We start from the raw sequence: 26,276 nt of genomic DNA, 5'->3' as shown, positions 1-26,276 counted from the left end.
AAAGCAAACTACCACAAAGTTGCTTACAGAAATCACAAACAAATCCAAACATTTGCCTTGGGGGCTTTCCAGCTCACTGAACTGCTTGCCAAGTCTATTTTTGCCAAATTGAAGGATTGCACACTTCACTGCAGGTGAGGCACATATGCAAACACATTTGCAAAAATGCTCTACATATTGAATTGCACACTTTCTCCGTTCATACTCCACCCACACAAACAAATGATACACCATTTGAAATGTCAAATGACCTGCAGGTGGCAGCACACTACCCCAAAGCTGTTTACAGATATCACAAACAAATCCAAACATTTGCCTTGTGGTCTTTCCAGCTTGCTCAAGTGCTTGCCCAGCCTATTTCAGGCACATTGGAGGATTGCACACTTCACATCAGGTGAGTCACATATGCAAACACATTTGTATACATGCACTGCTTTTTCGGTGATTACTTCGCCCCACACACACAAATGATGCACCATTTGAAAGGTAAACTTGCTCCCTTCAGCAACAAAAGAGCCAAACAAACCACACACTCATGATTTTATCACTACATACAGTTTAAACATTCATTTTCATAAACCTGCAGAAAGACACAATAACCTGCAGATGGCACCTCAATCAGAAGACATTTTTTAGCCTCTGCATATCAAACCAATTTATTGTATTACCATTCTACATATATAAATACCTGGCTGTGTTCATCATCTCATGAAATATATATACATTTGACCAGCTTGCTTTTTTTGAAATTGCTTGCTCCCCCGACGACCAATGTGCGAAAATTTTGCACGGGCCAAGCTAGTAAGTTAAAATCCCATAGTGACTAAATTAAAAACTAAAGTTATAAATTTGTAAAAATGCTTGAAAAAAAATCATAAAATAAACATGAGAAAAATATCAAACCAATACTGCCAATAATTATATTTTTATGTAAAAAATAAGTACACATATCTGGTATCACTGCATCCAGAACATTCAGATCTATAAGACGGTCACACTATTTAACCCCTTCAGTGAACACTGTAAAAACAAAGTGGGGGGGGGCAAAAAACTTTGCTTTTATCACATCGCCAAAAAAAGTTGAATAAAACACGATCAAAAGTCAAATGTTGAAAAAACCCAGGCGGAAGATTCCCTATGATGAGGCAGATGGAGACATTGTGGACGCCATCTGGCCTATGATCCGGTGGTGTGCATCTTTTTTTAAGCATGCATAACAGCGTGGTCAGCCATGATTTTGTGAACATCTGAAAAGAGGGACTCCACTGAACAGGCTCCAGACAGAGTACAGAGTAGCTCTGCTGCCTTAGTGAATGGATCCCTCGGGGGTTTCATTTCATCTGAATCGTGTCACTTGGAGATTTAGATGGAAACCCCGATGTAAGTGCTCGGCGTAGATTGCCGGTTAAATGTGATCATAAATGTTGTGTAAAATGTTCCCAATATAATCTTCAACTCAATCCACACAAAAAATGTCCCCACTCAGGTCCGTTATGTCAATGGAAATATAGGGGCTTCCACGTTACTGGAAGCACAAAGGTTCTGAAAAGAGAGCTAAGCCCCCCAAAAGAAGTCCAGTGAAATCTGCGCTCCCGAATTTAAATGCTCCCTTCCCTTCTGAGCCCAACAGTGTACCTAAGCCACATTTAGCAACAACATGTTTGGCATTTCTGTAGTGACTAGAGCCCACTTCATTTACGGTTGCATGTCTACAGAAGCGGGAGCTGGGCATAAGGTATGGGCACTACAATGTACAGCACTGCAAGGGCTTATTTGCAATTTTCACTCGCCAACACCCACTGCTGCTTGTTTCTGGAAAAAACCCATGGAGTCAAAATCGTCACTACACCTGTAGATAAATTCTAAAATGGGTGTAATTTTTAAAATGTGGTCACTTGAGGGGAGAGATTAGCAAAATTAGGATTATTTAGTCTAAAAAAAACTGAGGGTCGATATACATGGTTATTATAACTATATAAATGGTCAATACAAATACCTCTTTAAAGATCTGTTTATACCAAGGAAGGTGACGGTCACAAGGGGGCATTCTCTGCATCTGGGGGAGAAGGTTTTTCCACTAACATAGAAGAGGATTCTTTAGGCTATGTGCACACGTAAGCAGGATTTTCCTGAGCAAAATCTGACTCCTTCCCAGGAAATTCACATTTTTATTTTTTGCGTTTTTTTTTTTTTTTTTCCGGAGCATCCACATTCTCAATGAATATAGTTGAAAATCGGGAATTTTCTGCAAAATTAATGAACATGCTACGTTTTTTTCCACAATGCGTTTTTTTTGCGATAAAAAAATGCATCATGTGCACAAAAATTGCGGAATGCATTGTAATAATGGGATGCTTAATGTATGCATTTTTTAAGCTTTTTTGCAAGGAAAAAACGCTTAAACGTGAAAAAAAAAAAAGCGAACGTGTGCACACAGCCTTAGGGCAGTTAAACACATCCAGATAATTCCGGTACCGGAGCTATCCGTGTGCATACGGAGGTCATCCGTGTGACGTCCGTGTGTACCATCCGTGTGCTGTCCGCGTTTTTGAATAATTATTTTTAATGTTAACCCTTTGACTTTTAAAAACGCACACGGACAGCATCCATGTGCGGTACGTGTTTACACGGACCCATTGACTTGTATGTGTCCATGTGATCCGTGCTGTTGCACAAAAACGGACATGTCAGCGTGTTTTGCACACGGAGACACGGTCCGTGAAAACACGCTGACATCTGCATAGACACATTCCTGAGAATGTGTCTACGTGTGTCAGTGTCTCCGGTACATGAGAAAACTGTCACTACACGTACCGGAGACACTGACGTGTGAAACTGCCCTTACTGTTAGGGCAGTGAGCATCTGGAATTCCTTGCCTGAGCAGGTGGTGATGGCGAACTCAGTTGAGGGGTTCAAGAGAGTCCTGGATGTCTTCCTGGGGCATAACAATATTGTATCTTACAGTGATTAGGTTCTTTAGAAGGACGTAGATCTGGGGATTTATACTGACAGAATATTGGCTGAACTGGGTGGACAAATGTCTTTTTTCGGCCTTGCTTATGATGTTACTATGTTACTATGATTTTGCTCTTCTGGTACGTAAAAGCTCTGTATATGGAGTCCACAAACTATTCTACAATTTGTTTTCCAAGAGTCAAATAGCGCTCCTTCCGTTCCGAGTCTCGCCATGTGGCTAAGCAGTACTGTACAGCCTCATATCGGGCATTGACACATTCAGCCGAACTTGTGTGACAAATGTTGGTGCCATTTTTTTTTACCCATTTCCCTGTGTGAAAATGTAAAATCTGGGGCTAAATCAAAACTTTTGTGCTTAAAAATGTAACCATTTTTTCTTCACTGCCAAATGGTATAAATTTCTGTGACCTACCTGCGTTTTTTTTCTGTAGTCTCGTACATGACTGAGACTACGTAAAAGCCTTACAAAGGCAGTGACACTCCAGCATTGATACACGGTAACCCAACACTTAGAGTGATCTCTGTGATTTGCCATATAATTCTTTTGTCCTACTATGCAATATCTTATGGGTATCAAGTCACATTTGCTTATTGTAGAGCTTCACTACAACTAGGAAGTTTAGAGTTACTAAGTACCACTACTACGCCACCAGCCTTTATATTCCTTACTGACACATTGCTACTACCAACCACAACTATTAAACTTGCCTCCTCCTCTTGCCTTACCTTGGCTCTACCGCTACTGGTAACTAACCTTTTTCAGATCTCAATATTCGTTGCATATTGAACCATAGCGCAAATATCTATTATTTCATAAAAATTTAAAGTTTTAAAATTGCTACATTTTCAATATTTTTGTCAAAAGTCCAATATTTTCACAAATAAATGCCAAAAATTGTCTTAAATGTCTTAAATTTACCACTAATGTAAAGTACAATCACTTGGCTACATTGGAGCGTTCCAGAGTTATCACATAAAGTGACGTTAGTCGAAATTTTAACATTTGGCCTAGTCAGGAAGGTGGAATCATTCTAGGTGGAGAAGGGGTTAAAGGGAATTTGTCACCAGGTTTTTGCAACCTAATTTGAGAGCAGCATAATGTAAAAGTGAACACCCTGATTCTAGTGATGTGTTGCTAAATTGGCTGCTTGGTGTAATCTTTATACAATCAATTTTTTATCAGCAGAAGATTATCATCCAGTTTGTCCAACCCTGCCCCCAACGCTGATTGGCAGCTTTCTGCCTATGCACAGTGCACATAGAAAGCCGCTAATCAGTGTTGTGGTCTGGGTTATACAGTCCTCAGCATTCAAAGCACTGCTATATTTTAAGTATATAAAACAGAGATTTATTAAAATGACAGCAAGGAGCCAAAAAGACACATCCCTGGAATCTGTGTCTCTGCCCCTACACCATGCTGCTCTCAGATGGGAGTATAGAATGATGATCGATTCTCTTTAAACATAGCCTGTATTTTGATTTTACTAAAATGTATATATTTTGCCCCCCGATGTTAATAGGTGAGATGTATCTGATTAGCTAACAGCACAGTATAAATGTGTTTAAAAGTTGACAAGTTTTTAATTAATTTGAAATTTTGACTTTGAAGTGAGAGGGCCAGTATTTTAATATATGCCATTCAGCTCGTTCTAGGTTACATCACAGACAGCTCATTGAAATGCCAGCTCATTGAGGCAGCGTGGCACAGACGGTGTCAACCATTCAGTCTGACAGTACACCTGAGCTTTCTATGCCTCTGGAATTAGCTACAAAGAACTGATATACAGTGGGGAAAAAAAGTATTTAGTCAGTCAGCAATAGTGCAAGTTCCACCACTTAAAAAGATGAGAGGCGTCTGTAATTTACATCATAGGTAGACCTCAACTATGGGAGACAAACTGAGAAAAAAAAATCCAGAAAATCACATTGCTTGTTTCTGACCAAATACTTATTTTCCACCATAATATGCAAATAAAATGAAAAAAAAACAGACAATCAAGATTTCTGGCTCTCACAGACCTGTAACTTCTTCTTTAAGAGTCTCCTCTTTCCTCCACTCATTACCTGTAGTAATGGCACCTGGTTAAACTTGTTATCAGTATAAAAAGACACCTGTGCACACCCTCAAACAGTCTGACTCCAAACTCCACTATGGTGAAGACCAAAGAGCTGTCAAAGGACACCATAAACAAAATTGTAGCCCTGCACCAGGCTGGGAAGACTGAATCTGCAATAGCCAACCAGCTTGGAGTGAAGAAATCAACTGTGGGAGCAATAATTAGAAAATGGAAGACATACAAGACCACTGATAATCTCCCTCGATCTGGTGCTCCACGCAAAATCCCACCCCGTGGGGTCAGAATGATCACAAGAACGGTGAGCAAAAATCCCAGAACCACGCGGGGGGACCTAGTGAATGAACTGCAGAGAGCTGGGACCAATGTAACAAGGCCTACCATAAGTAACACACTACGCCACCATGGACTCAGATCCTGCAGTGCCAGACGTGTCCCACTGCTTAAGCCTGTACATGTCCGGGCCCATCTGAAGTTTGCTAGAGAGCATTTGGATGATCCAGAGGAGTTTTGGGAGAATGTCCTATGGTCTGATGAAACCAAACTGGAACTGTTTGGTAGAAACACAACTTATCGTGTTTGGAGGAAAAAGAATACTGAGTTGCATCCATCAAACACCATACCTACTGTAAAGCATGGTGGTGGAAACATCATGCTTTGGGGCTGTTTCTCTGCAAAGGGGCCAGGACGACTGATCCGGGTACATGAAAGAATGAATGGGGCCATGTATCGTGAGATTTTGAGTGCAAACCTCCTTCCATCAGCAAGGGCATTGAAGATGAAACGTGGCTGGGTCTTTCAACATGACAATGATCCAAAGCACACCGCCAGGGCAACGAAGGAGTGGCTTCGTAAGAAGCATTTCAAGGTCCTGGAGTGGCCTGGCCAGTCTCCAGATCTCAACCCTATAGAAAACCTTTGGAGGGAGTTGAAAGTCCGTGTTGCCAAGCGAAAAGCAAAAAACATCACTGCTCTAGAGGAGATCTGCATGGAGGAATGGGCCAACTTACCAACAACAGTGTGTGGCAACCTTGTGAAGACTTACAGAAAACGTTTGACCTCTGTCATTGCCAACAAAGGATATATCAATCACAAAGTATTGAGATGAAATTTTGTTTCTGACCAAATACTTATTTTCCACCATAATATGCAAATAAAATGAAAAAAAAAGCAGACAATGTGATTTTCTGGATTTTTTTTTTCTCAGTTTGTCTCCCATAGTTGAGGTCTACCTATGATGTAAATTACAGACGCCTCTCATCTTTTTAAGTGGTGGAACTTGCACTATTGCTGACTGACTAAATACTTTTTTTCCCCACTGTAAACATTTTTCTGTTGTCAAAAACTTACCTGGAAAATTGTACATAACAGGAAATTCATTTTTCTGAGAATCTCTTCTGAACTAAAAGACAAATTAAGAACATTCTTGTCTGACCTGTGATGTAGTAGGAACTTGCTTCTGTGTCAGCAACATCAAAACCTTTTCTTATCTAGTGGCAATACAGTATACTCATGTCTCAGTACATGTTGTAATCTGGGTCACAAGGAGTTTTGGTTGCTACATTGATACATCACAAAATGCACAATTATCTATGGTAGTTTTATAATAACAAAGTTTAATCATCTGGTTAGTATTATGAAAAAAATATTATGGGGGAAAAAAAAGCGATGCAACATTTTATAATGCTGTGCCCATGTATCAAGCTGTTCCAGTCATTTTTAAAGCATGACGTTGGTATTGTCAAGTAGTTTACCTCAGGGGATTCCAAGCATCTTGGCCTTCCCCCGTTAGCCCCGCGTGACCATAAAAAAAAAAAAACCCCACTCCCCTTACTAAGACACCAACTAAGACACGGACACGAATATTTTTCTTTGGAATTTTTATGGCCACAGCAGCCTTTCATTAAACCAACAAACACTATCATAAATAACATAAGTACAATGACTTGAACACTGAAAGGAAGAGTCCCTGAAGCCACAAGATCATGGTGAAGTAGTCCAAAATACTGTGGACAAACCCCATCCATTTTCTCCCAGCCGTTACCCCACAGGCTCTGGAGCACCAGCACACCAATAAATATTGTCCTCGAACTACTTGGAGATCCGCCCACTTCTGACGGAAAACTCCCCAACCACCTTTCACCAGATCACGACCAACATACCATTTAACGGAGGAGACCCTACACACCGAGTCTTCAACACCAATTTCCACCAACTTCAAGGACTCCCCACCCCACCCCCCCTCTCCAAAACCGCCACAACGAGGTGGCCTTGAACACCTCAATGACCCGAGACCCCCTCAACCCGCCATGCGACGGCCCTCTCTATACCGTCCTGAAGGGCGAGGGCCCAAATATTGGAACCCACTGCATTTAAATGGATCCCGTCCGCCAACCAAAAATCACCCTCGCCCTTTTCCAAATCGAAATGCCGCACGGCAACTCCCCTATTCCTAACAATAAAAGCAGACACCACCCTGTTAACTTTTATACTGGCCCGATTAACCTTCTCCAACGATCTCATAGACCTCCAACGCCTGCGGACCACACAATAGTGACCCCCCCGGTACAACAACCACAACCTTAAGCAATGCTGCTTAATGTCCTTAACCAACTCCCGAAAAGGCCGAACCGCCAGATCGTTACCCCCAGCGTGAATAGCGAGAATGTCCGGTGCGCGGTCCAACCGTGTGCATTCGTGGATCTCGGGCAACACCCTTCGCCACACCAGGCCCCTGAAACTAAGCCACCGCACCACCGCCACGGCCCTGGGAATCCCCAGCTGTCTGCCTTCGTTCCTGACATTGGCTCGCAATGCTCCCCAATAAACGAAGGAGTGACCAAAAATCCAGACCAGCAGCGGCTCAGCACCTGAAACAGAAAACGACACTAGCAGAAAAATATACTTGCAGCATAAATTTAACACCAACCCACACAGACACCTATTCGTCCCATGTTCAAGACCACCCGTACCCCCCCCCCCATTCCAAAATTAAGGCCGAACATAACTGCGGTACCGATCGGACCTCCACCCGCCAATCTGCTGTATTAAAGCAGGACCCAAACCACACGCTGCTGCCTCGGTCGCCACCCCTATCCTGAATGAATGAGGCAAAGCGGGAATCATCCAACCCCAAACACCGAATGGATTTTTTAAAAACCGCGCCGAACTGAAACCGAGACAAACTGCCACCGTCTGCGTGGCACAATAAGGAACCGCTCAAGCTAGGACAAAGCTCCCAAAAACTCCGCAAACACTGAACAGGGCACATTAAGGAACCAGACATGCCACCCAACACCACTCGGTGGCCTTTTCCGGACTGGTCCTTTTTGGACCGTCGCAGCCAGAATTCTACACCCCGAGTGGTCAATACCACATCCCTGGCTAATAAGTCACCCATCGACTCTTTATTGGGAGACACAAGCTCCCCCACTCGCAAAGCCCCAAAAAATGCAAACGAGAAAGCCAGGCGAAACAACAAAACCTTGTGTCGAGCCGGACAAACCGACTCCAGAACATGTCCTAATTGCTCCAATAAATTGAAAGATACTGGCCGTCTTAAATCACCCCCGCCTCTGAAACGGCGGAAAACTTTTGCCGCCTGTTTGACCAAAAATGATTTCGTCAAATCCCTGCTCCCGTGCAACCCGAAAACCAAAAGACAAACCCGCTAATAAACGCGTTAACTTTGCACGGGACCAACCCTCACCAGTACCTCGCCCCAACCAGGGCAACAACATTTCCTCCTGGTCAAGCCCGGCCATAAGGACCTCCTCCCACATCTGCCACACTGCCCGGTAAGCCTCCCAAGTTTTTGGTGCCAGAGACGATTCAATCAGTGACTCTGCGGCCAGTAAGCCACCCTCCACAGTTCCTCTGGACAGGTTAGACCCTCGATCTCTGCTTCCGGAGCCAAAGAACGAAAACGATCCCACTGCGAACGAGAGAGTCAGCTATCTTGTTCCTGACGTCGGGAACATGCGTCGTGGTCACATGAGCATTCAAAGACAAACACAAAAGCACCAATTGCTGTAAAACTCGAACAACTGGAGGGGATGATGCAGTAAGGCCATTAATCGCGCTCACAACGCCCATGTTGTCGCAATTAAAACGCACATGCCGGTTCCTGAAATCCCACCCCCACAAATGCACCACCACCAGTATCGGAAAAATCTCCAAAAACATGATGTTGCGCACCAGACCCGCCGAAACCCAAGTGTCGGGCCATTGAGTTGCACACCATTGCTCTCTGAAATAGGCACCAAAACCGATCCCGCCAGCAGCATCCGTAAACAAATCCAGTGCATCGTTACCTACCACCTCCGCCATTACCAAAGAGCGACCGCGTTGTACTCCTCCAAAAAAGACTCCTAAACCGCCAAATCGGCCCTGAGCTCCGACGACAATCTAACAAAATGGCGGGTAGGACAAATGCTGAATAAGCCGGAACTTATTCGGCTCCTTCTTCGGAACCACCCCCAAAGGGGAAACTACAAAGTATGGAAAAGGAGGAGAAACGAAAGGGCCCGTCATGCGGCCCAGCGAAACTTCTTTTCTGAGTTTCTCAGAAACAACTGCTGAATGCTCCATGGCTGAGCACAAATTTTTCAAAACTAACGGAATTTCAAACGGAGGACCAGGTATAGGAAAACCATCCTGAAAACCTGCAAACAGCAACACCGCTTTTTCCCTGTCCGGGTACCTATTTAGATAGGGAACCATCCTTTCCAGATTCACTGGAGTCTCCCCCTTGCGAATTTCCACCCCCCGGTTCTGGGCTTCCCTTTCTTGAAACACTTCGACGCTCCATGTGAGGCGCCATTACAATTGGAGCAGAGGTGTTTGAATTTACAATTCGCCCCGAATTTACACTGGCCATCATTAAACTGCCAGCACACCCCCGCCTTGTGCGTTCCTGTCTGCCCTTGACTTCTGCCACCCGTGGAGCTGGAGTTGCCGCTATTCTGGCTGGTGCTTCCAGCCCCCCCATGAAAGGAGCTCCCAAACTTATTTTGGGCTATCACACGCATCCACAATCCAATATTTTTCTGATCCCAGCGAATAGGCGGATGCACAGCCTTGCTTATCGTACGGAATTGCTCATCGTACCTCAACCATGCCTGGCCGCCATACACTCTGTAAGCCTCCCCTATAGTGTCCAGGTAACAAAACAGCGCTGAACAATTGTCAGGGGCCTTTTCCCCAATAATGCTTGCCAAAATGGCAAAAGCTTGTTGCCAATTCACAAACGTCTGAGGGATCAAACACCACCTGCGCTTTTCCTCCTCCTTCTTGCTGTCATCCTTCTTGCTTTTGTCTAAATTAAACTTCTCAAGAGGCAGCAACAAAAATGTTTCGACATACTCATCCTTCCAAATCCGCTCTTTCACCTCTTGTTTTAAGTGAGCACCCAACAAACCTTCAAAGCATACATACACCTCGCCATGCACCCGATCGTCTAAATGCACACGACACTCCTTCTCTTTCTCGGTTTGTACCGACACGGACACTGGCTCGCGGGAGCGGGGGCCCGGCTCTGACCGGACTGTGAAATATGAAGATGAATGAACTCATGGAGATCAACATCCAACACTGCGGAGACACCATCACATGTTTCTCAACGCAGTGATTCTAGAGCAATGCCTCCATCCCTTATGGGAAATATGCAAAACACAAGCCGCGGAGACACCATCACATGTTTCTCAACGCAAGCAATGACTAGCCAGGTCTTTCCCCGGGAAGGAACAACCATGGGAAGGGCAGTCTCCAATAAAGGAAACCACCTATGCCAAAACATGGTATCCATCCACAGACAGCTGTTTCGGGGTATTGCCCCTCATCAGTGTGGAGTAGGAAACTGGCTAGTAGGAGCAATACCTAGTAGAAGACTGTGAAATATGAAGATGAATGAACTCATGGAGATCAACATCCAACACTGTGGAGACACCATCACATGTTTCTCAACGCAGTGATTCTAGAGCAATGCCCCCATCCCTTATGGGAAATATGCAAAAACATGCAAAACACAAGCCGCGGAGACACCATCACATGTTTCTCAACGCAAGCAATGACTAGCCAGGTCTTTCCCCGGGAAGGAACAACCACGGGAAGGGCAGTCTCCAATGAAGGAAACCACCTATGCCAAAACATGGTATCCATCCACAGACAGCTGTTTCGGGGTATTGCCCCTCATCAGTGTGGAGTAGGAAACTGACTAGTGGGAGCAATGCCTAGTAGAAGACTGGCTCTGACCGGACGACCCGACCCAAGCTGCTATGGGTGACGACCCGACGAAGCCCCGCTCCAAGCGCGACAGCAAATTACGCACATCCGCAAGCATATCACACACTCCCCCAGGCGAACCTAGGCCGCTCAACCCAGCCCCCACCCCGACACTACTAACTTCCGCCAAGGGCCCCCTTTCCACCACTGTTGAAGACAAAAGCGGGTGACACACAGGAGACACGGACACATACTCACTGGGCTGCGAGGGGGCTGTGTGCCCTCCAGCCAGAAAGCCTGGATCCCCCGAAGCCTCAAGACCATCACGACTCCCGGTGGCGTGGCGGACTCGTCGGCGCGTTGCTGACCCCCGAAGCTCCCCGCAGGGAGGACCGGGGTGGGAGGCCTGAGCTCCTGGAATGATCCAGGCTGCAGTACCCTGAACCCAGATGCCGCCTGGCTCCCCCCCCACCGAGGGCTCCTGCCGGTGTGCCGTCCTGTTGCAGCTGGTCGTCTGGGGCCCCCCACGATAACTGGGAGCCTGAAATTGTCCTGCCACCGTCGCTTCTTGCAGCAGGCACCGACCCCGCCGTGCTGCCTGCCACTCGCACCGCAGTAGCAGAGCTGAAAGCGCCGGTTACCGTGTCCAGGGCAGACGCAGCTGCGGGGCCTGCGCAGCGGCGCCCCCCTGCAAGAACAGATGCCCCCACACTGCTGGGGGATGCTGAAACGGGCCCTACCGCCCAGCAGGCCGCCACTCTGCCGGCGGCTTACGTCCTCAGAGCTGGGGAGGCAGGCCGCGCGGCGTGCCCATCACCGCCGCGGCCCCCCGAAGGAGCAGGTAAAATGTGTCGCCCGGCGCGTGCTTGCTCCGTCCCCCCTCCTGGACCAAGGTGGAGGCCCAGACACCGCCGCAGGGCCTCGCCATACCCTAGGATTCCTCCCAGGTCACGATGCGCTGCAAGGAAGATTGCACGTTGTGTGACCTGGAGGGTCCCCGGAGGGGCTCCTGCGGCGACACGAGGCCCGGGGAGCGGTGTCGGGTGAGAGCCATTCCGGAGGCCTCACCTGCCTTGATCTGCGCTCCCTCATCTCGGCCTGCCCGGAGGGACCTGGGAGCAGGCCGGCGACATGTGCCTCCAGCCATCCCGGCAGCTGCACCAGTGCTGCGGCCCGCAGCCGATCTAATGCCTCTTCCACACCAGCCATCATGGTAAGTGCAGCTCACTGCTTCGGTGCTGGGAGAGCGGGAACAGAGGGCGGGAACACCCCCGACCCTCTCCTAAATACCCCTTGGCTCCCCCTCCCTGTTAGCAGCAGCTCCCCCCACTAAACCCTCCAACCCCCCCCCCGTCATGATGGCCTCCACCCACGCCTCCTATGGGGGGGGCTGGGAGGCTCACTCCGGCCATCTCTTTTTAGGTGGATACAAATATTTGCACATTGTTTCCATAAAATTCCTATTAATATTGGATATTCCACTTTAAAATGTTAGCCATGTTAGTGAGGTTATATGCGAACTTACCTTGGTTTTAGATATTTTGGATGGGGTTTTTTGGGCATTTTTGTGATGTTTGACAATCTTATTTTGGTGATTTTTCTTTTTCAGCCAGCTGTTACTTTAGCATATTACAAAATGCACGAGAGACAAACAATTTTTGAGTGGGAGTTTTTGGAGTTGTTTATTCTAATAAACAAAGTAGCATGCTGTGTTTTTCTATACATGTTCACCATGGCAGGAAAAGTAAATTGAAAAATATATGTTTAAAGTAAAGGAAAAAGGCCACTAAAATGCTTGAAAAAAAATCTTAAAGGGAATCTGTGAGCAAGTTTTTGCTACCTAATCTGAGAGAAGCTTAATGTAGAGACAGTCCCTGATTCCAGCGATGTGTCACTTACTGGTCTGCTTAGTGTAGTTTTTATAAAATCATGATTTTATTAGCAGGAGCTTTTCACTAGAGGACTGGAATCAGGATCTGTTGGTGCTGCTCCCAAATGGGGGGTAGAAAAAACATGGTCACAGATATCCTTTAAAATTGCGTGTCAAAGTAGGCAAACAGACCACAAACCAATACAAAAGCCCTACACCTACTGTACCTCAATACAAAATTTGACCAATTTAAATAAAGAATCTCCAAAAAGACAACCCCTTAGTGACACAGCCAATTTGCTACTTAATGACCAAGTCAATTTCTACAATTCTGACCACTGTCACATTATGAGGTTATAACTCTGGAAAGCTTTAACGGATCCCGCTGATGCTGAGAGTTTGTTTTTTCATGAGATGTTGTACTTCACGTTAGTGGTAAAAATTTCTTTGATATGACTTGCGTTTATGAAAAAATGGAAATATGGCAAATTTTTAAAATTTTGCAATTTTCAAACTTTTACTTTTTATGCCCTTAAATCAGAGAGGTGTCACACAAAATACTTAATAAATAACATTTCCCACATGTTTACTTTACTTCAGCACAATTTTGGAAACAACATTTTTTGTTAGGAAGTTATAAGGGTTAAAAGTTGACCAGTGAGTTCTCATTTTTACAAAAAAATTTACAAAATCTATTTTTAGGGACCACATCACATTTGAAGTCACTTTGAGGGACCTATATGACAGAACATACCCAAGTGCCATTCTAAAAACTGCACCCCACAAGGAGCTCAAAACCACATTCAAGAAGTTTATTAACCCTTCAGGTGCTTCACGAGAACTAAAGCAATGTGGAAGGAAAAAATGAACATTTTACTTTTTTCAAACATTTTACTTCAGAACCATTTTTTATTCTTTTTATAAAATGAACCACTACATTTTTTTGGTGCAATTTCTCCTGAATATGTCGATATCCCATGTGTGGGGGTAAACCACTGTTTGGGCGCATGGCAAAGCTCAGAAAGGAAGGATCGCTGTTTGACTTTTTCAACACAGAATTGGCTGGAATTGAGATTGGATGCCATGTCTCATTTGGAGAGCCCCTGATGTGCCTAAACAGTGGAAACCCCTCAATTCTAACTCCAACTCTAATCCCACCCCTAACCCTTACTTTAGCCCCAACCCTAACTTTAGCACAACTAATTTTTGCCTAACTCTAATCCTAATGGGAAAATGTAAATACATTTTTTTATTTTGTATTTTTATCTAAATAAGGGTGGGGTTTGACTTGCTTTCTTTTTTTATTATTTTGATCGCTGTTATAGACACTATCACAGTGATCAATATTAACCAATAGGAAAAATCTCCTATTGTTGCCAGGTTCTGGCCAGCAGATCTCGGCGGGCGCACTGTGCATGTGCCTGCCATTTTCTCCCAGAAGAACACTCCGGCAGCCCGGGGAACTTAATGGGGGCATGCACGGACACCAGAGGTGGTGGGGGATTGATCAGGGGACCCTATTTCTCTCTCCTCTGATGTGTGATCACATCAGAGGAGAGAGAAATAAAATGTAAAATTGGATTTTTTTTTTTTTTTTTATTTTTACTGTTGCCGTTATACCGTTAAGGGGAGAGACACACTGGTGTATTTCTCCTGCAATAATCGCATCGCACTGTACGGACTGGCCGGCACCTCTCCTGACCTGAGCATGACAGCATGATGGATTACTATGCAGATGTCAAGCTCAGGTCAGGAGAGCAGACAGTCAGTGCGAGTTTTACAATCCAATTCTCGGACGAAAAATACGGCAGTGTGACTCTGCCTTAATGGTAAAAACCGACCCGAATCATGTTCACTGGGGTCTCAGCTACTGGAGAAATTCTGATGCTGGGAGCGATATAACCTTAAACCTCAGCGCCATTAAAAAGCGGCACTGTGATTTAATTACCCTTAACTGTTGCCGTTAAAAGGCGTATTGGCAGTCGTTAAGGGGTTAAAATGGAGACAGAATAGGTCAATATTGGTATATCAATACATTTACGGTACTCGCCACTTTTAAGATCTTTTTTTTGTAGCTGTGTAACCTTGCTGTTCAATTCAAGAGTCTGAGAATCTGTAAGGTTAAGTTCCCACCATAAGTTTTTGACTCTACATATTTTTTCTGTGCAAAAAAAAAGCGTCTTACAATTCCAGTAAAGTGAATGAGATATATAGAAATCTCATGCCTACTATGCTTTTTTTTTTTTTTTTCTTTTCTTTTTTTTTTTTTGCATAAAATGCTTGTTTCAAATCTGCAACATGTCAATTTCTGTTGCAGGTACGCTGAGCTTTATGTGCAGATTTTCCCCATAGGATTGCATTAGTTGTGAAAAATCTGCTTATGGAAAATCATTTTTTTAATGCATTTTTGCTGTGGAAATGCAATAAAAACATGTAAACCACGCAGTAAAGTTTTCTCAAAGCCAAATACTGGGAAGTATCAAAAACAAAGCAGCTTCATCGAAAACATGACAGACAAAATAAGAGACAACAACCCCAGCATAAGAAAAGACAAGTAGCTGAATTTAGTAGAACTGCTGAAGAAAGTCTGCAACTTTTAAGTTTACAAAATACTCATCATGGGAACTTAATCTAAGAGTAGGACTTATGTCCTGTCTTGGAAGCCCCATGCAAAATCAATAATTGGGTTAGGATCAGAAACAGCAGGCAATGCATCTAAGGAATGATTCAGACTTTCAGTAGAATCCTATTTTTCTGATCGTGGCTCAAGAATATAATGTTGTTCACGTGAAGTTGTGACACATTGCTTATCGGAGCAGTCACACAGTATGAGATTTATGGATATTAGCAGAGTAAACAGTGATCAGAGGGACATGGAGAAGTAATCAGATGGTGACAGCTCGGAGACAGTGCCACATGAATGTATGGTTTAATGGGACCAAACCTTTCTGATGGCAGATAAGATAGACTAAAAAATGTAATTGATAGAAGATAAACATAGATTCCCTTATGTCGTATCAGCAGCACAATGATGGGGCATTTCTGACCCTGTGCACTGGTAGGACAAAAGATGGATTTATTAATCTCTCAGTTCTCACGTGTTCTTTCTGTTTTGTGGGACCTAGGACAGATGGTGTTGTGGTCCACTATACAGCTGTCAATATAACATTTTAACATAGTTGCCTAAGACCAGTGACTCTTAACTGGCAGCTGTCAAGACTCTCGTATATGGAGAGCTGTACTCACAGAAGTTAGAGAGCCACCAGTTGATGACTAATGTTGCAATTTAAGCCACATACAAAAATGTGCTTCCTCACCAATATTAACATTTTCCAACATGAGTGGCCTAAAATGGCCAGCTTGTGTAAAAAAAAAAAAAAATAGCCTGCTGGGAGGTGTTTACAATATATGTGGCAATGATGAGCGAAGTTGAAGTAATTTTTATCATAATGTGCAACAATAAATGTAACTACTATAAGCACTACTATTATCAATGTAACTATCATTTATTATAGCGCCATTTTTTTCCATGACGCTTTACATGTGAGGAGGGGGTGTACATAATAAAAATGAAGTACAATAATCTTAAACAATACAAGTCACAACTGGTACAGGATGATAGAGGACCCTGCCCGCAAGGGCTCACAATCAACAAGGGATGGGTGAGGATACAGTAGGCAAAGGCAGAGCTGGTCGTGCAGCGGTTTGGTTGATCAGTTGTTACTGCAGGTTGTAGGCTTGTCGGGAGAGGTAGGTCTTCAGGTTCTTTTTGAAAGTTTCCATGGTGGGCGAGAGTCTGATATGTTGTGGTAGAGCGTTCCAGAGTAGGGGGGATGTGGGAGAAATTGTATGTGATTGTGGGAAGAGGGGAGTAGAGAAGGAGATCTTGTGAGGATTGGCGGTTGTGTGCAGGTAAGTAACGGGAAACCATGTCACAGATGTATGGAGGACTCAGGTTGTGGATGGCTTTGAATGTCATGGTTAGGGCTTTAACTGGAGTCTCTGGGTAATGGGAAGCCAGTGCAGGGATTGACAGAGCGGGAGGCAGATGGATTAAATTGGAGTACTACTATTATAGTAGTTCTTCAATTACTGATATAGTAGTATTATAAGCGCTACTATTATCAATGTAACTCATATTATACTACTATTATAATCACTACTTTTATCATTGTAATTATAAGCACTAGTGTCATCAATGTAACTATTATAATCACTACTATTATATTAATTTACTATTATAAGCAGTAGTATTCTAAATAATTTTGTTACTAAATTCAATAAAAAAGTCATATAGTAAGGTTTACTAGATATTGGTGGATTCTAAGCAAACATGTAGTGATTGATATTTTTACTCACCTATTAGCATTACCAAATTAACTAAGAACTAAAATTTCCATAGATTTGCCAGAACCCATGTTTACATTGTGGTTAGCCCCACAAATGTTCACCCACAAATGGTTAGTCCCACAAATTCTGCTATCTGAGATAAACTGGACACTTTATTCAAGTTACCTTATTTAAATCACACTTCAATAGACATGCAACATTTTTGGAAGCTCTTATATTGAGGCTACATTAAAGGGGGTGCCCTATATCTATAATGCCTTTTATAAATATCTGTCTGTAAAGTGTAACCACCGTTTTAATTTTTATTCCGTAAATCAATCGTCTACATGAAAATAAATAACTTTGTAATATATCATAATTCTCAATTCTGAGGTAAAATCTGTATTCAGTGAAGACAGACTTTGCCATGATTGAGATAGGAGATGGCAGATGCTACAAATAAAGGTACTGTCACATTTAGCGATGTACCAGCGATCCCGACCAGCGATATGACGCGGTCAGGATCGCTGGTGCATCGCTAAGTGGTCGCTAGTGAGCTGCCACACAGGCAGATCTCACCAGCGACATAGCAGGGGTCGGAGGTCGCTTCTTACCTGTCAGACGAGGTGATCCTGACGTCCTCCGCCCGCGTCCATGCGTCTGTCGTCGTCACAGCAGGAAGCTGACGACGAGAAATGGTCCAGGACGTTCTCGCGCGATCAGCGATAACCAGCGGGGGAGCGGTTGGAGGTAAGTATCAGACATAGCGATATCGCTAGCAATATCGCTGCTACGTCACAAAAACCAGTGACGTTATAGCGATATTGCTAGCGATATCGCTTAGTGTGACAGGCACTTAAGATTCATCCTTCCTCCTCATCTACATAGAATCTTATCAAAACCTAAGATAAAAAACAAAGTGAGCAAATACTCTGCAATAAATGACATAAATAACATTAGTGCATGAAAATAATATATGGTACTGTACTTGGTTAACATAATTTTGATAAAAAAAGCATAAGACATACCACCCCATCACGGTGACCCTATTCATAAGATCACCGTGACTGGGTGGAATAGCTTTTATGTCCAGAATAGGGTAACTGTGATATGGTGGGATGGCTTTTATCTTAGGCTTTGACTCTTTATTGGCCAGTGTGAACATGCACCTATACATTGCATTCATACCAATTTATATTCTTTAGGTTATAGAATCTTATCAGTAGCAGCTGCCATCTCCTATCTCAGTAATGGGAAAGTCTGTCCTCACTGAATATCAATTTTTTTTTTTATTTTTTTTTTATCTCAGAATTGAGAATTTTGATAATGGCTCATCAATTTTAGCAGAGAAAGAAGCAAATTTCTCTGATAAGATCACAAAGTTGCTTATTTTTATTTGCACTATGGATTAAAAATTAAAACAATAGTTACTCTTTAAGCCCTAACCAGTTTTTTAATTTGTGTTATTATGCAATTCTTTATAAATTCCCCTATACAGCTAATCCCTTTTTATTTGTCCTTTTTTTTTCCTTACCTCCTGTGACCTTTCGTTTGAGAGAAGTCTCTAATGGGATGTCAGAGGAGGATGGCCCAGCATTCACTTCTCTGCAGCAGTTACTTCGAAGCAGTATCAGAAGGCAGTAACAAAGTCGTGCTAAGTGTCCGCAGGACCTTCCCCTGATAAACGTCTATTTTGAGGGGTAGTACAAACTGTGGGGAAGTGATTGCAGGTCCTTTCTATTGAACAGTCCCTTTTGAGACTCCACTCAAATGAAACATTATTGAAAGTAAAAAGAAAATATATTAGGTGATTAGGGATTGGCTGTATAGGGAGAATGGCAGGGAATTTTATAATAAAGCAAATTGCAGAAGTGGTTAGGGCTTACAGATAGATATTTAGAAAGGGCATTATAGGTATCAGAACATCCCTTTAATGGACAAGATGAAACATTCTATAGTTTTCTCTTATCTTGTGTCTCCTTTGTTGTAGTCTAAAAATAAAAGTACAGAAGATATTGTCACCCATACTTTTCTCTTTCACTGACATGTTCCAAGTTAGGTGGCACAAGATACTCAGTTGGACACAGCTTATGCTACATGTGTCTGCATGAGAAAGTATCAAATTTGTATAGAGATTGGAGTCTTTAAGAGAAATGTGTCACTAGAAAATTACCTACTGGCTAATTCTCGTTTCTTATGGTAAATAAATATTTTTTTAGACTTTGGTAATGTGTTTAAAATTTTTCATGTCATAATCTGTATCTAAAAAAAAATTTCGGTTTTCACACTGGCGACAGGCTTTTGAAGCATTGTACTTCCTGTTCTTTCAGAAAATGCACGTGTATATTGGCAACAATAGACTGTCGGTGACCATCTCTTTGTAATGAAGCACCTAGTGAGCATGAGCAAAGGTCCTCATGAAGAAATTGAAGCAAGAGGAGGTGTGACCTCAACTCATGGGTGGACATACCGCCTATGTGGCTGCACCAGGGCCCAGTAGTGGAGGGGGGGCTCCCTGCAGTGCGGCTAATAATGAGAGCAATCTGGCCTGTTTCTCCAGGCCCGAGGCTCCGGGGGGCCCCTGGCTAGATTGCCCTCATGTGTGGCTGGTAGGGAGCGATCCCAGCAGCTCCGCTGCCTACAGCGGAGCTGCAGGGATCCGTCCTGCTTCCTGTCTTTGAGAGAGGTGGTGATGATGCTGCGGGAGAGCGTGCAGACAGGTGAGAAGTGGTGTGTGTGTGTGTGTGTGTGTGTGTGTGTGTGTGTGTGTGTGTGCGCGCATGTGTAGCTCTTCGGGGGAATAGAGGTGTGTGTGTGGGTGGGTGGAGGGGACAAGGCAATGATGGGGAGAAGGTAATGATGGGGAGGAGGAAATGATGGGGAATGGTAGTGGTGGAGGAGGAAATGATGGGGATGGTGGTGGAGGATGAAATGATGGAAGTGGTGGAATGGATAATGATGGGGGTAGGGGAGATGACAATGATGGGAGTGGTGGGGAAGGAGGCAATGATGGGGGTGGTAGAGGAGAATGCGATGGTGGTGGAAAGGGCAATAATGGGGGTGGTGGAGAAGAAAATGATGGAGGTGGTGGAATGGGCAATGATGGGGTGGCAGGGCAGAAAGCAATGATAGTGGTAGGGGAGAAGGCCATGATGGGGTGGGGGAGAGGACAATAATGGGATGCAGGGGGAGGAGGACAATGACGGGTGTGAAGAACTTGGATGGGAGGAATGGGGACTTATAATGGACTTAGGAGCAGGGGGAGATGGAGTAAGACATTATCGCTTATTATGTCTAACACTGTCCCTTAGTATATAGTGTATGTACTTATTATGTATAACAGTCCCTTAATATATATATAGTGTACTCGCTAATTCTGTATAACACCATCCTTAGTTACATAGTTTCCTCTTTTATGTAAAACACCGTCCCTTATTACGTACCATCCTCTCTAGTTATATATGGTGCCGTCCCTTATTATAGCTTCTTCTGCTATTATGTACAGTGCTTTCTCTTACATAGTGTATTCTTGTTAATTTTGTTATTCACAGCGCCCTCTTTTATTACATAGTCCCCTCTCTTTTTAGATAAAAAATGACTGCTGATGGAGCAGCCAGTGACCAAACTACCAGTCAATCAGCTACTCCAATAGAAAGGAACCATTCCCATCATTGCATTATAGAGCTAACAAGAGAGGACGGTATGTAATAAAAAACAGGGCTGTATCCGATATGTAAGGGGCAGTGCTGTACGTAGCAAGAGAGGGCACTGTATAAGGGCCAGCAATATACATAATAAAGGAGACTATGTAATATATACTGTGTGTGTGTATGTATGTATGTGTGTATGTATGTGTATATATATATATATATATATATATATAATGTATGTATGTGTGGCTATATATTTATATATTGTCAGTGTCCGCCCCCCTGCCTCAACTAATGTGTAGGGTGGATTCTGCATCTAGACGTGTTGCCTCTAATTCTACCTGTGATGATAATGAAACTTCTGAAAAGTCTCAATAAAAGGGTTGTCTACTGTAGATTAAAAAGCAACCCATCATGCTGAAAAATAATGGAATATTCATACTTGCCTTATCAATGCTATGCCAAAGATGGGCCAGAAACAGACTTTGTACATCTTATTCCAGTCACACAAACAATTAAACTATTCAGTCAAAAACTGTCCCCATCAGTGGTGCATTGTTCAGACATATTTTTTCCAATACACATGCACTGTAAGGAGAAGTAGTGGGGCATCTTTTATGCTTTTTTTTCAGCATGCTGGACTCTCAAACAAAAAAAAACACAAAAAAAAACAAAGGTAATGTAGCTTGCAAAAGTATTCATTTCCCCTTGGAATTTTGTGTGTTTTGCTACCTCACAACCTGAAATGTCAGTGTTTTTGTTTGTTTTTTTTTAAGGCTCGTATCCGTTCACATAAAGAACAGTCTACAACAGTGAACATTTGGTTTTCTATTTATTGAGAAATAAATATGACAAAATAACTGAAAAAACTTCTGTGTGCACAAGTATTCACTCCCCCAAAGTCACTGCTTTGCAGAGTGATTTGCATATGCAAGTGGCTTTGGATAAAGCCCCCGTCATACACAGCGTTCTCGCTAGCGAGATCGCTGCCGAGTCACAATTTTTGTGACGCAACAGCGTTCTCACCAGCGAGATCGCTGTGTGTGACACTGACCAGCGACCGGCCCCCCTGCCGGTATCGCTGATCGTCCTGGAATAGCCAGGACTTTTTTTGATCGCTGGTCTCCCGCTGACCAGCACGCATCGCTGCGTGTGACAGGCAGGAGACCAGCGATTAGCGATCAGCGTGCTGATAACTAGGGTAAACGCAGGGTTTCTAAGCACCATGTGGTGCTTAGAAACCCGATGTGTACCTTAGTTACCAGCGCACTGATGCAGTGAGCTGGTAAACAAGGTACACATCGGGTTTCTAAGTGACGCGCGCTGCTTAGAAACCCGATGTGTACCTTAGTTACCAGCTCCCTGCATCAGTGCGCTGGTAACTAACGTACACAGTGACACCGGGCGCTCGGCGTCGCTGGTGCTGATTGCTGGTGAAGCTGCCTGCTTGACAGCTCACCAGCGATCATGTAGCGACACACCAGCGATCCTGACAAGTTGATATCGTTGTCGGGATCGCTGGTGAGTCGCTATGTGTGACGGAACCCTTAGTCTCTATGAACGCCTCACATCTTGCTACTGGTATTTTTGCCCATTCCTCAAGGCAAAACTGCTCCAGCTCCTTCAAGTTGGATGGTTTCTTCTGATGAACAGCAATCCAAGTCTGACCACAGATTCTCAATGGATAGGCCACTTCAAAACATTTACACGTTTCCCCTTACACCACTCCAGTGTTGAGTTAGCAGTATGCTTTGGGTTATTGTCCTGTTGGCAGGTGAACTTCTGTTACAGCCTCAAATCACTGACAGACTGAAACAGGTTTTGCTCTGGAATATCCCTGTATTTCACAACATCCATATTCCCCTCAGCTCGAACCATTTTTCCTGTCCCTGCTGCCAAAAAATTCCCCACAGCATGATGTTGCAACCATGCTGTTTCACTGTGGGGATGGTGTTCTTTGGGGTGATGAGCTGTGTTAGTTTGGCACCAAACATAGTGTTTACCTTGATGGCCAGAAAGTTCAATCCTGACCACAGCACGTTCCTCCATACGTTTGGTGAGTTTCCCACATGTCATTTGCAAACTCAAAATGAGCATTATAATATTTGTGTGTAAGTAAAGGCTTATTTCTGCCTACTCTTCCATAAAGGCCACCTCTATGGAGTGTATGGCTTATTGTGGTCATATGGCCTGATACTCCAGTCTTTGCTTGGGAACTCTGCAGCTCCTCCAGGGTTACCTTTTGTCTCTGTGCTGCCTCTCTCTGATTAAAGGGAACTTGTGAAGAGGATTATGCTCAGTAACCTACAGACAGCGTCACGTTGGCGCCGATATACTGATTACAATGATACCTTGGTTGATGAAATCTGTCTTGTGGTTGTTGTGTAATCTTTATTTTCCGTTAATGAGATTCTTGTGCTCCTGGGCGGCCTGTGGGAGGTCTTCATGTGGTGCTCTGATTATGTGTTCATACTGCTGGCTTCTTACAGGTCACTGATCCCTCACTTACCTGCCTCATAGTTTACAGAATCAATATTTTATATTAAAAGAAATCACATTCAGCAGGCAGGTTGCCTGCAGCATGATCGCATGTATAACTTGCATTAAATGATTCTATTTCCTGATATAAATTTATTCGGAAAAACAAAATTTTGTTCCAAAATGGTACCTGTGCAGTAGTATCTATCAGCGATCCGATAGATGCTACTGAGCAGGTACCGCCAGCCCGATTCTTAGAGGAAACCATCTTTTTTTTATTTTTTATTTTTTTTTATAAATTTATATCAAATGAAATAATTTAATGCACATTATACATGCGATCATGCTGCAGTGCAGGCATCTTCCTGCTGAATGTGATTTTTTTTCTTTTTTTTATAATATATTAGATATATTAGATATATTATTATATTTATTTTATTATAATATTCATTCTGCAAACTATGAGGTAGGTCAGTGAGGGATCAGTGACCTGTCAGAAGCTATACTGGACACCTCCACTGGCCGCCCCAGAGCACGAACATATTAACTCAAAACTGAAAATAAAGATTAAAAAACAACCACAAGACGGATTTCATCAGCCAAGGTATCATTGTAATCAGTATAACGGCGCCAAACTGACAATGTCTGTAGGTTACTCAGCACAATCCTGCTGACAGGTTCCTTTTAATGACTTTCTTGCCTTGGCTGAGCGTTTTGGTGGGTGGCCGTCTCTTGGCAGGTTTGTCGGGGTAGCACACTCTTTCCATTTGATGACAATGGATTTGATGGTTCTCTGGTGAGTCTTCAGAGATCAGGATATATAAAAAAAAAAAAAAAAGCAATATTATTATTTATTATAACCCAACCCTGACTTGTTCTTCTCAACAACGTTGCCCCTGACTTGTTTAAGATCTCCTTGGTCTAAATGGTGTTTGGTTAGTGGTGTCTTTTGGTTAACGGTGTTGCAGCCTCTGTGGCCTCTCAGAAAAAATGTGTGTGTATATACTGACAGGCCATGTGACACTTAGATTGCACACACTGGGACGTCCTGTCACTAACCATGTGGTTTATGAAGGGAATTGCTTGCACCATAATTTTTACGAGTTTCATGATAAAAGGGGTGAATACATATGCACATGCTAATTTTTTTTTTTTTTTTTTTTTTTGCTATTTGATCCCAGAAATTTTAGTTTATGCCTAAATTTTTCTCACTTCACCAACTTAGACAATTTAGTACTGATTCATCCCACACAAATCAGAATACAAACCTATTTAAACAGAAGTAGTAATGTAACAAAATAGGTAACAAGCCAAGGGGGTGTATACTTCTCAAGCTACTCTGTGCTGCCGACAATATGCAAACTTTAGAAGGACCAAACATTCCTACTAACGATATTTGTCCTCCACCCTACAGTGAATGGTGGATGCTGTGTGTAAAGGCATTACCTGTCATGTTATTCCTGCCTGTGATGATTATGAGATTTCGGAAAAGTCTACCATAATGTATGAATCTAAACTAGCCCCAGTGACCAGTATGAGAAATGCAAGATTTGTTTTTATACAGACTGCACCAATTCTTTTTCAAATGAGATTCAACACAAAAACTTAATTTAAACAATAGGTAAGTTTGTGATGGTTCCTTTTAAAGGGGTTTAAACTACTTAAACTACAGACTTGAGGTGAATGTACTTTTTTATTTTTAGCACAAAAACCACAACCTCTTTAAAAGGAACTTGTCGCGTTGCATATACAGTCTTGCAGTATGGTATAGAGAAGTAGAAGCTGAGCAGAATGATATATAGTTTTGTGGGGAAAGCCCAGTGGGCAGACCTAAAGTCATATAAACTGTCAATGAATGAATAGGACCGCCCACTTGACTTGTATGCATACCAACCCTTATGATTTCAATTAATAAAGTGTAAGGTTTACTGAAACGTTATTAAAAATGTCTATCAATCAGTTCAGCTAAGTAACGTCCTGTTGGCAGATCAGATAGCATTTTGAAGATGCCAGGTTTACTTTAAAACCATTTGTGAAAATGTAATGTGGACACCTCTATATATAATGTCTGATAATGTGACGTACAATGTATACTGTAATTTCTTATGTTAATAATATCTATATCAATAAAGACAAATGGTTGTCACCAAATAATTCCTATCTATATGCAGTGTGACATACAATAATTTTTAAATTATTTGCAACCTTTTTAATTTTCAGAAATATTAATTCATTTAATTTATCTTAAATTTGATTGCAGTGAGCACACCTAATTAACCTGATTTTTTGCTGATAATCACTCACAATGGAATCAAATCAAAAATCCGGGGATGGAATGTCCGCCACACAGAAGGAGGCCTCACTGCGCGCTCTGATTCAGCGTACAGGATATAGTTTGACTCAGGTAGGCGCTTTAGGCTTGACGCATAGTGATCTTTCAATAAATGATATCCGAACGTATAAAATGACGCTTTGCACAATTTTTCTTGATGTACAATATCCCTGAAAAGACAGATCTGCACGGCCAGTATAGGCAATGGTAATAATGGAGATATAATGAAGAACTCCCATGAATATTTTTTTTTACATTAAATGTGTGCATACAGTATGTGCATGGCGTGTAGTGTGAGTGTATTAATATACTCGCCTACCACTGACCTCTGCACTGTCCAGCG

At 43.0% G+C, this 26,276-nt stretch overlaps 1 protein-coding gene across 7 annotated transcripts in view; it reads left to right on the top strand.

The window, feature by feature from the left end:
* Positions 1–26,276, top strand: part of A1CF (APOBEC1 complementation factor) — a 107,270-nt gene that overhangs the window by 37,751 nt on the left and 43,243 nt on the right. For 3 of the 7 annotated variants that reach the window (XM_073548240.1, XM_073548236.1, XM_073548238.1), the window contains one exon: positions 25,862–26,005. The exons of 3 other annotated variants lie outside the window; for them this stretch is intronic. In XM_073548240.1, coding sequence (XP_073404341.1) covers positions 25,907–26,005 — 99 coding nt within the window. In that variant the 5' untranslated portion in view covers positions 25,862–25,906. Of the gene's footprint in view, positions 1–21,060; positions 21,174–25,861; positions 26,006–26,276 lie in introns of all 7 variants that reach the window. One more of the 7 variants, XM_073548237.1, reaches the window with a different exon arrangement.

Source organism: Dendrobates tinctorius, unplaced genomic scaffold (genome assembly GCF_039654945.1).
Source record: "Dendrobates tinctorius isolate UK_male_01 unplaced genomic scaffold, ASM3965494v1 ptg000156l, whole genome shotgun sequence".
Classification (NCBI taxonomy): domain Eukaryota; kingdom Metazoa; phylum Chordata; class Amphibia; order Anura; family Dendrobatidae; genus Dendrobates; species Dendrobates tinctorius.
Note: the sequence above shows the minus strand (reverse complement) of the source record. Positions and strands in the feature narration are given on the sequence as shown.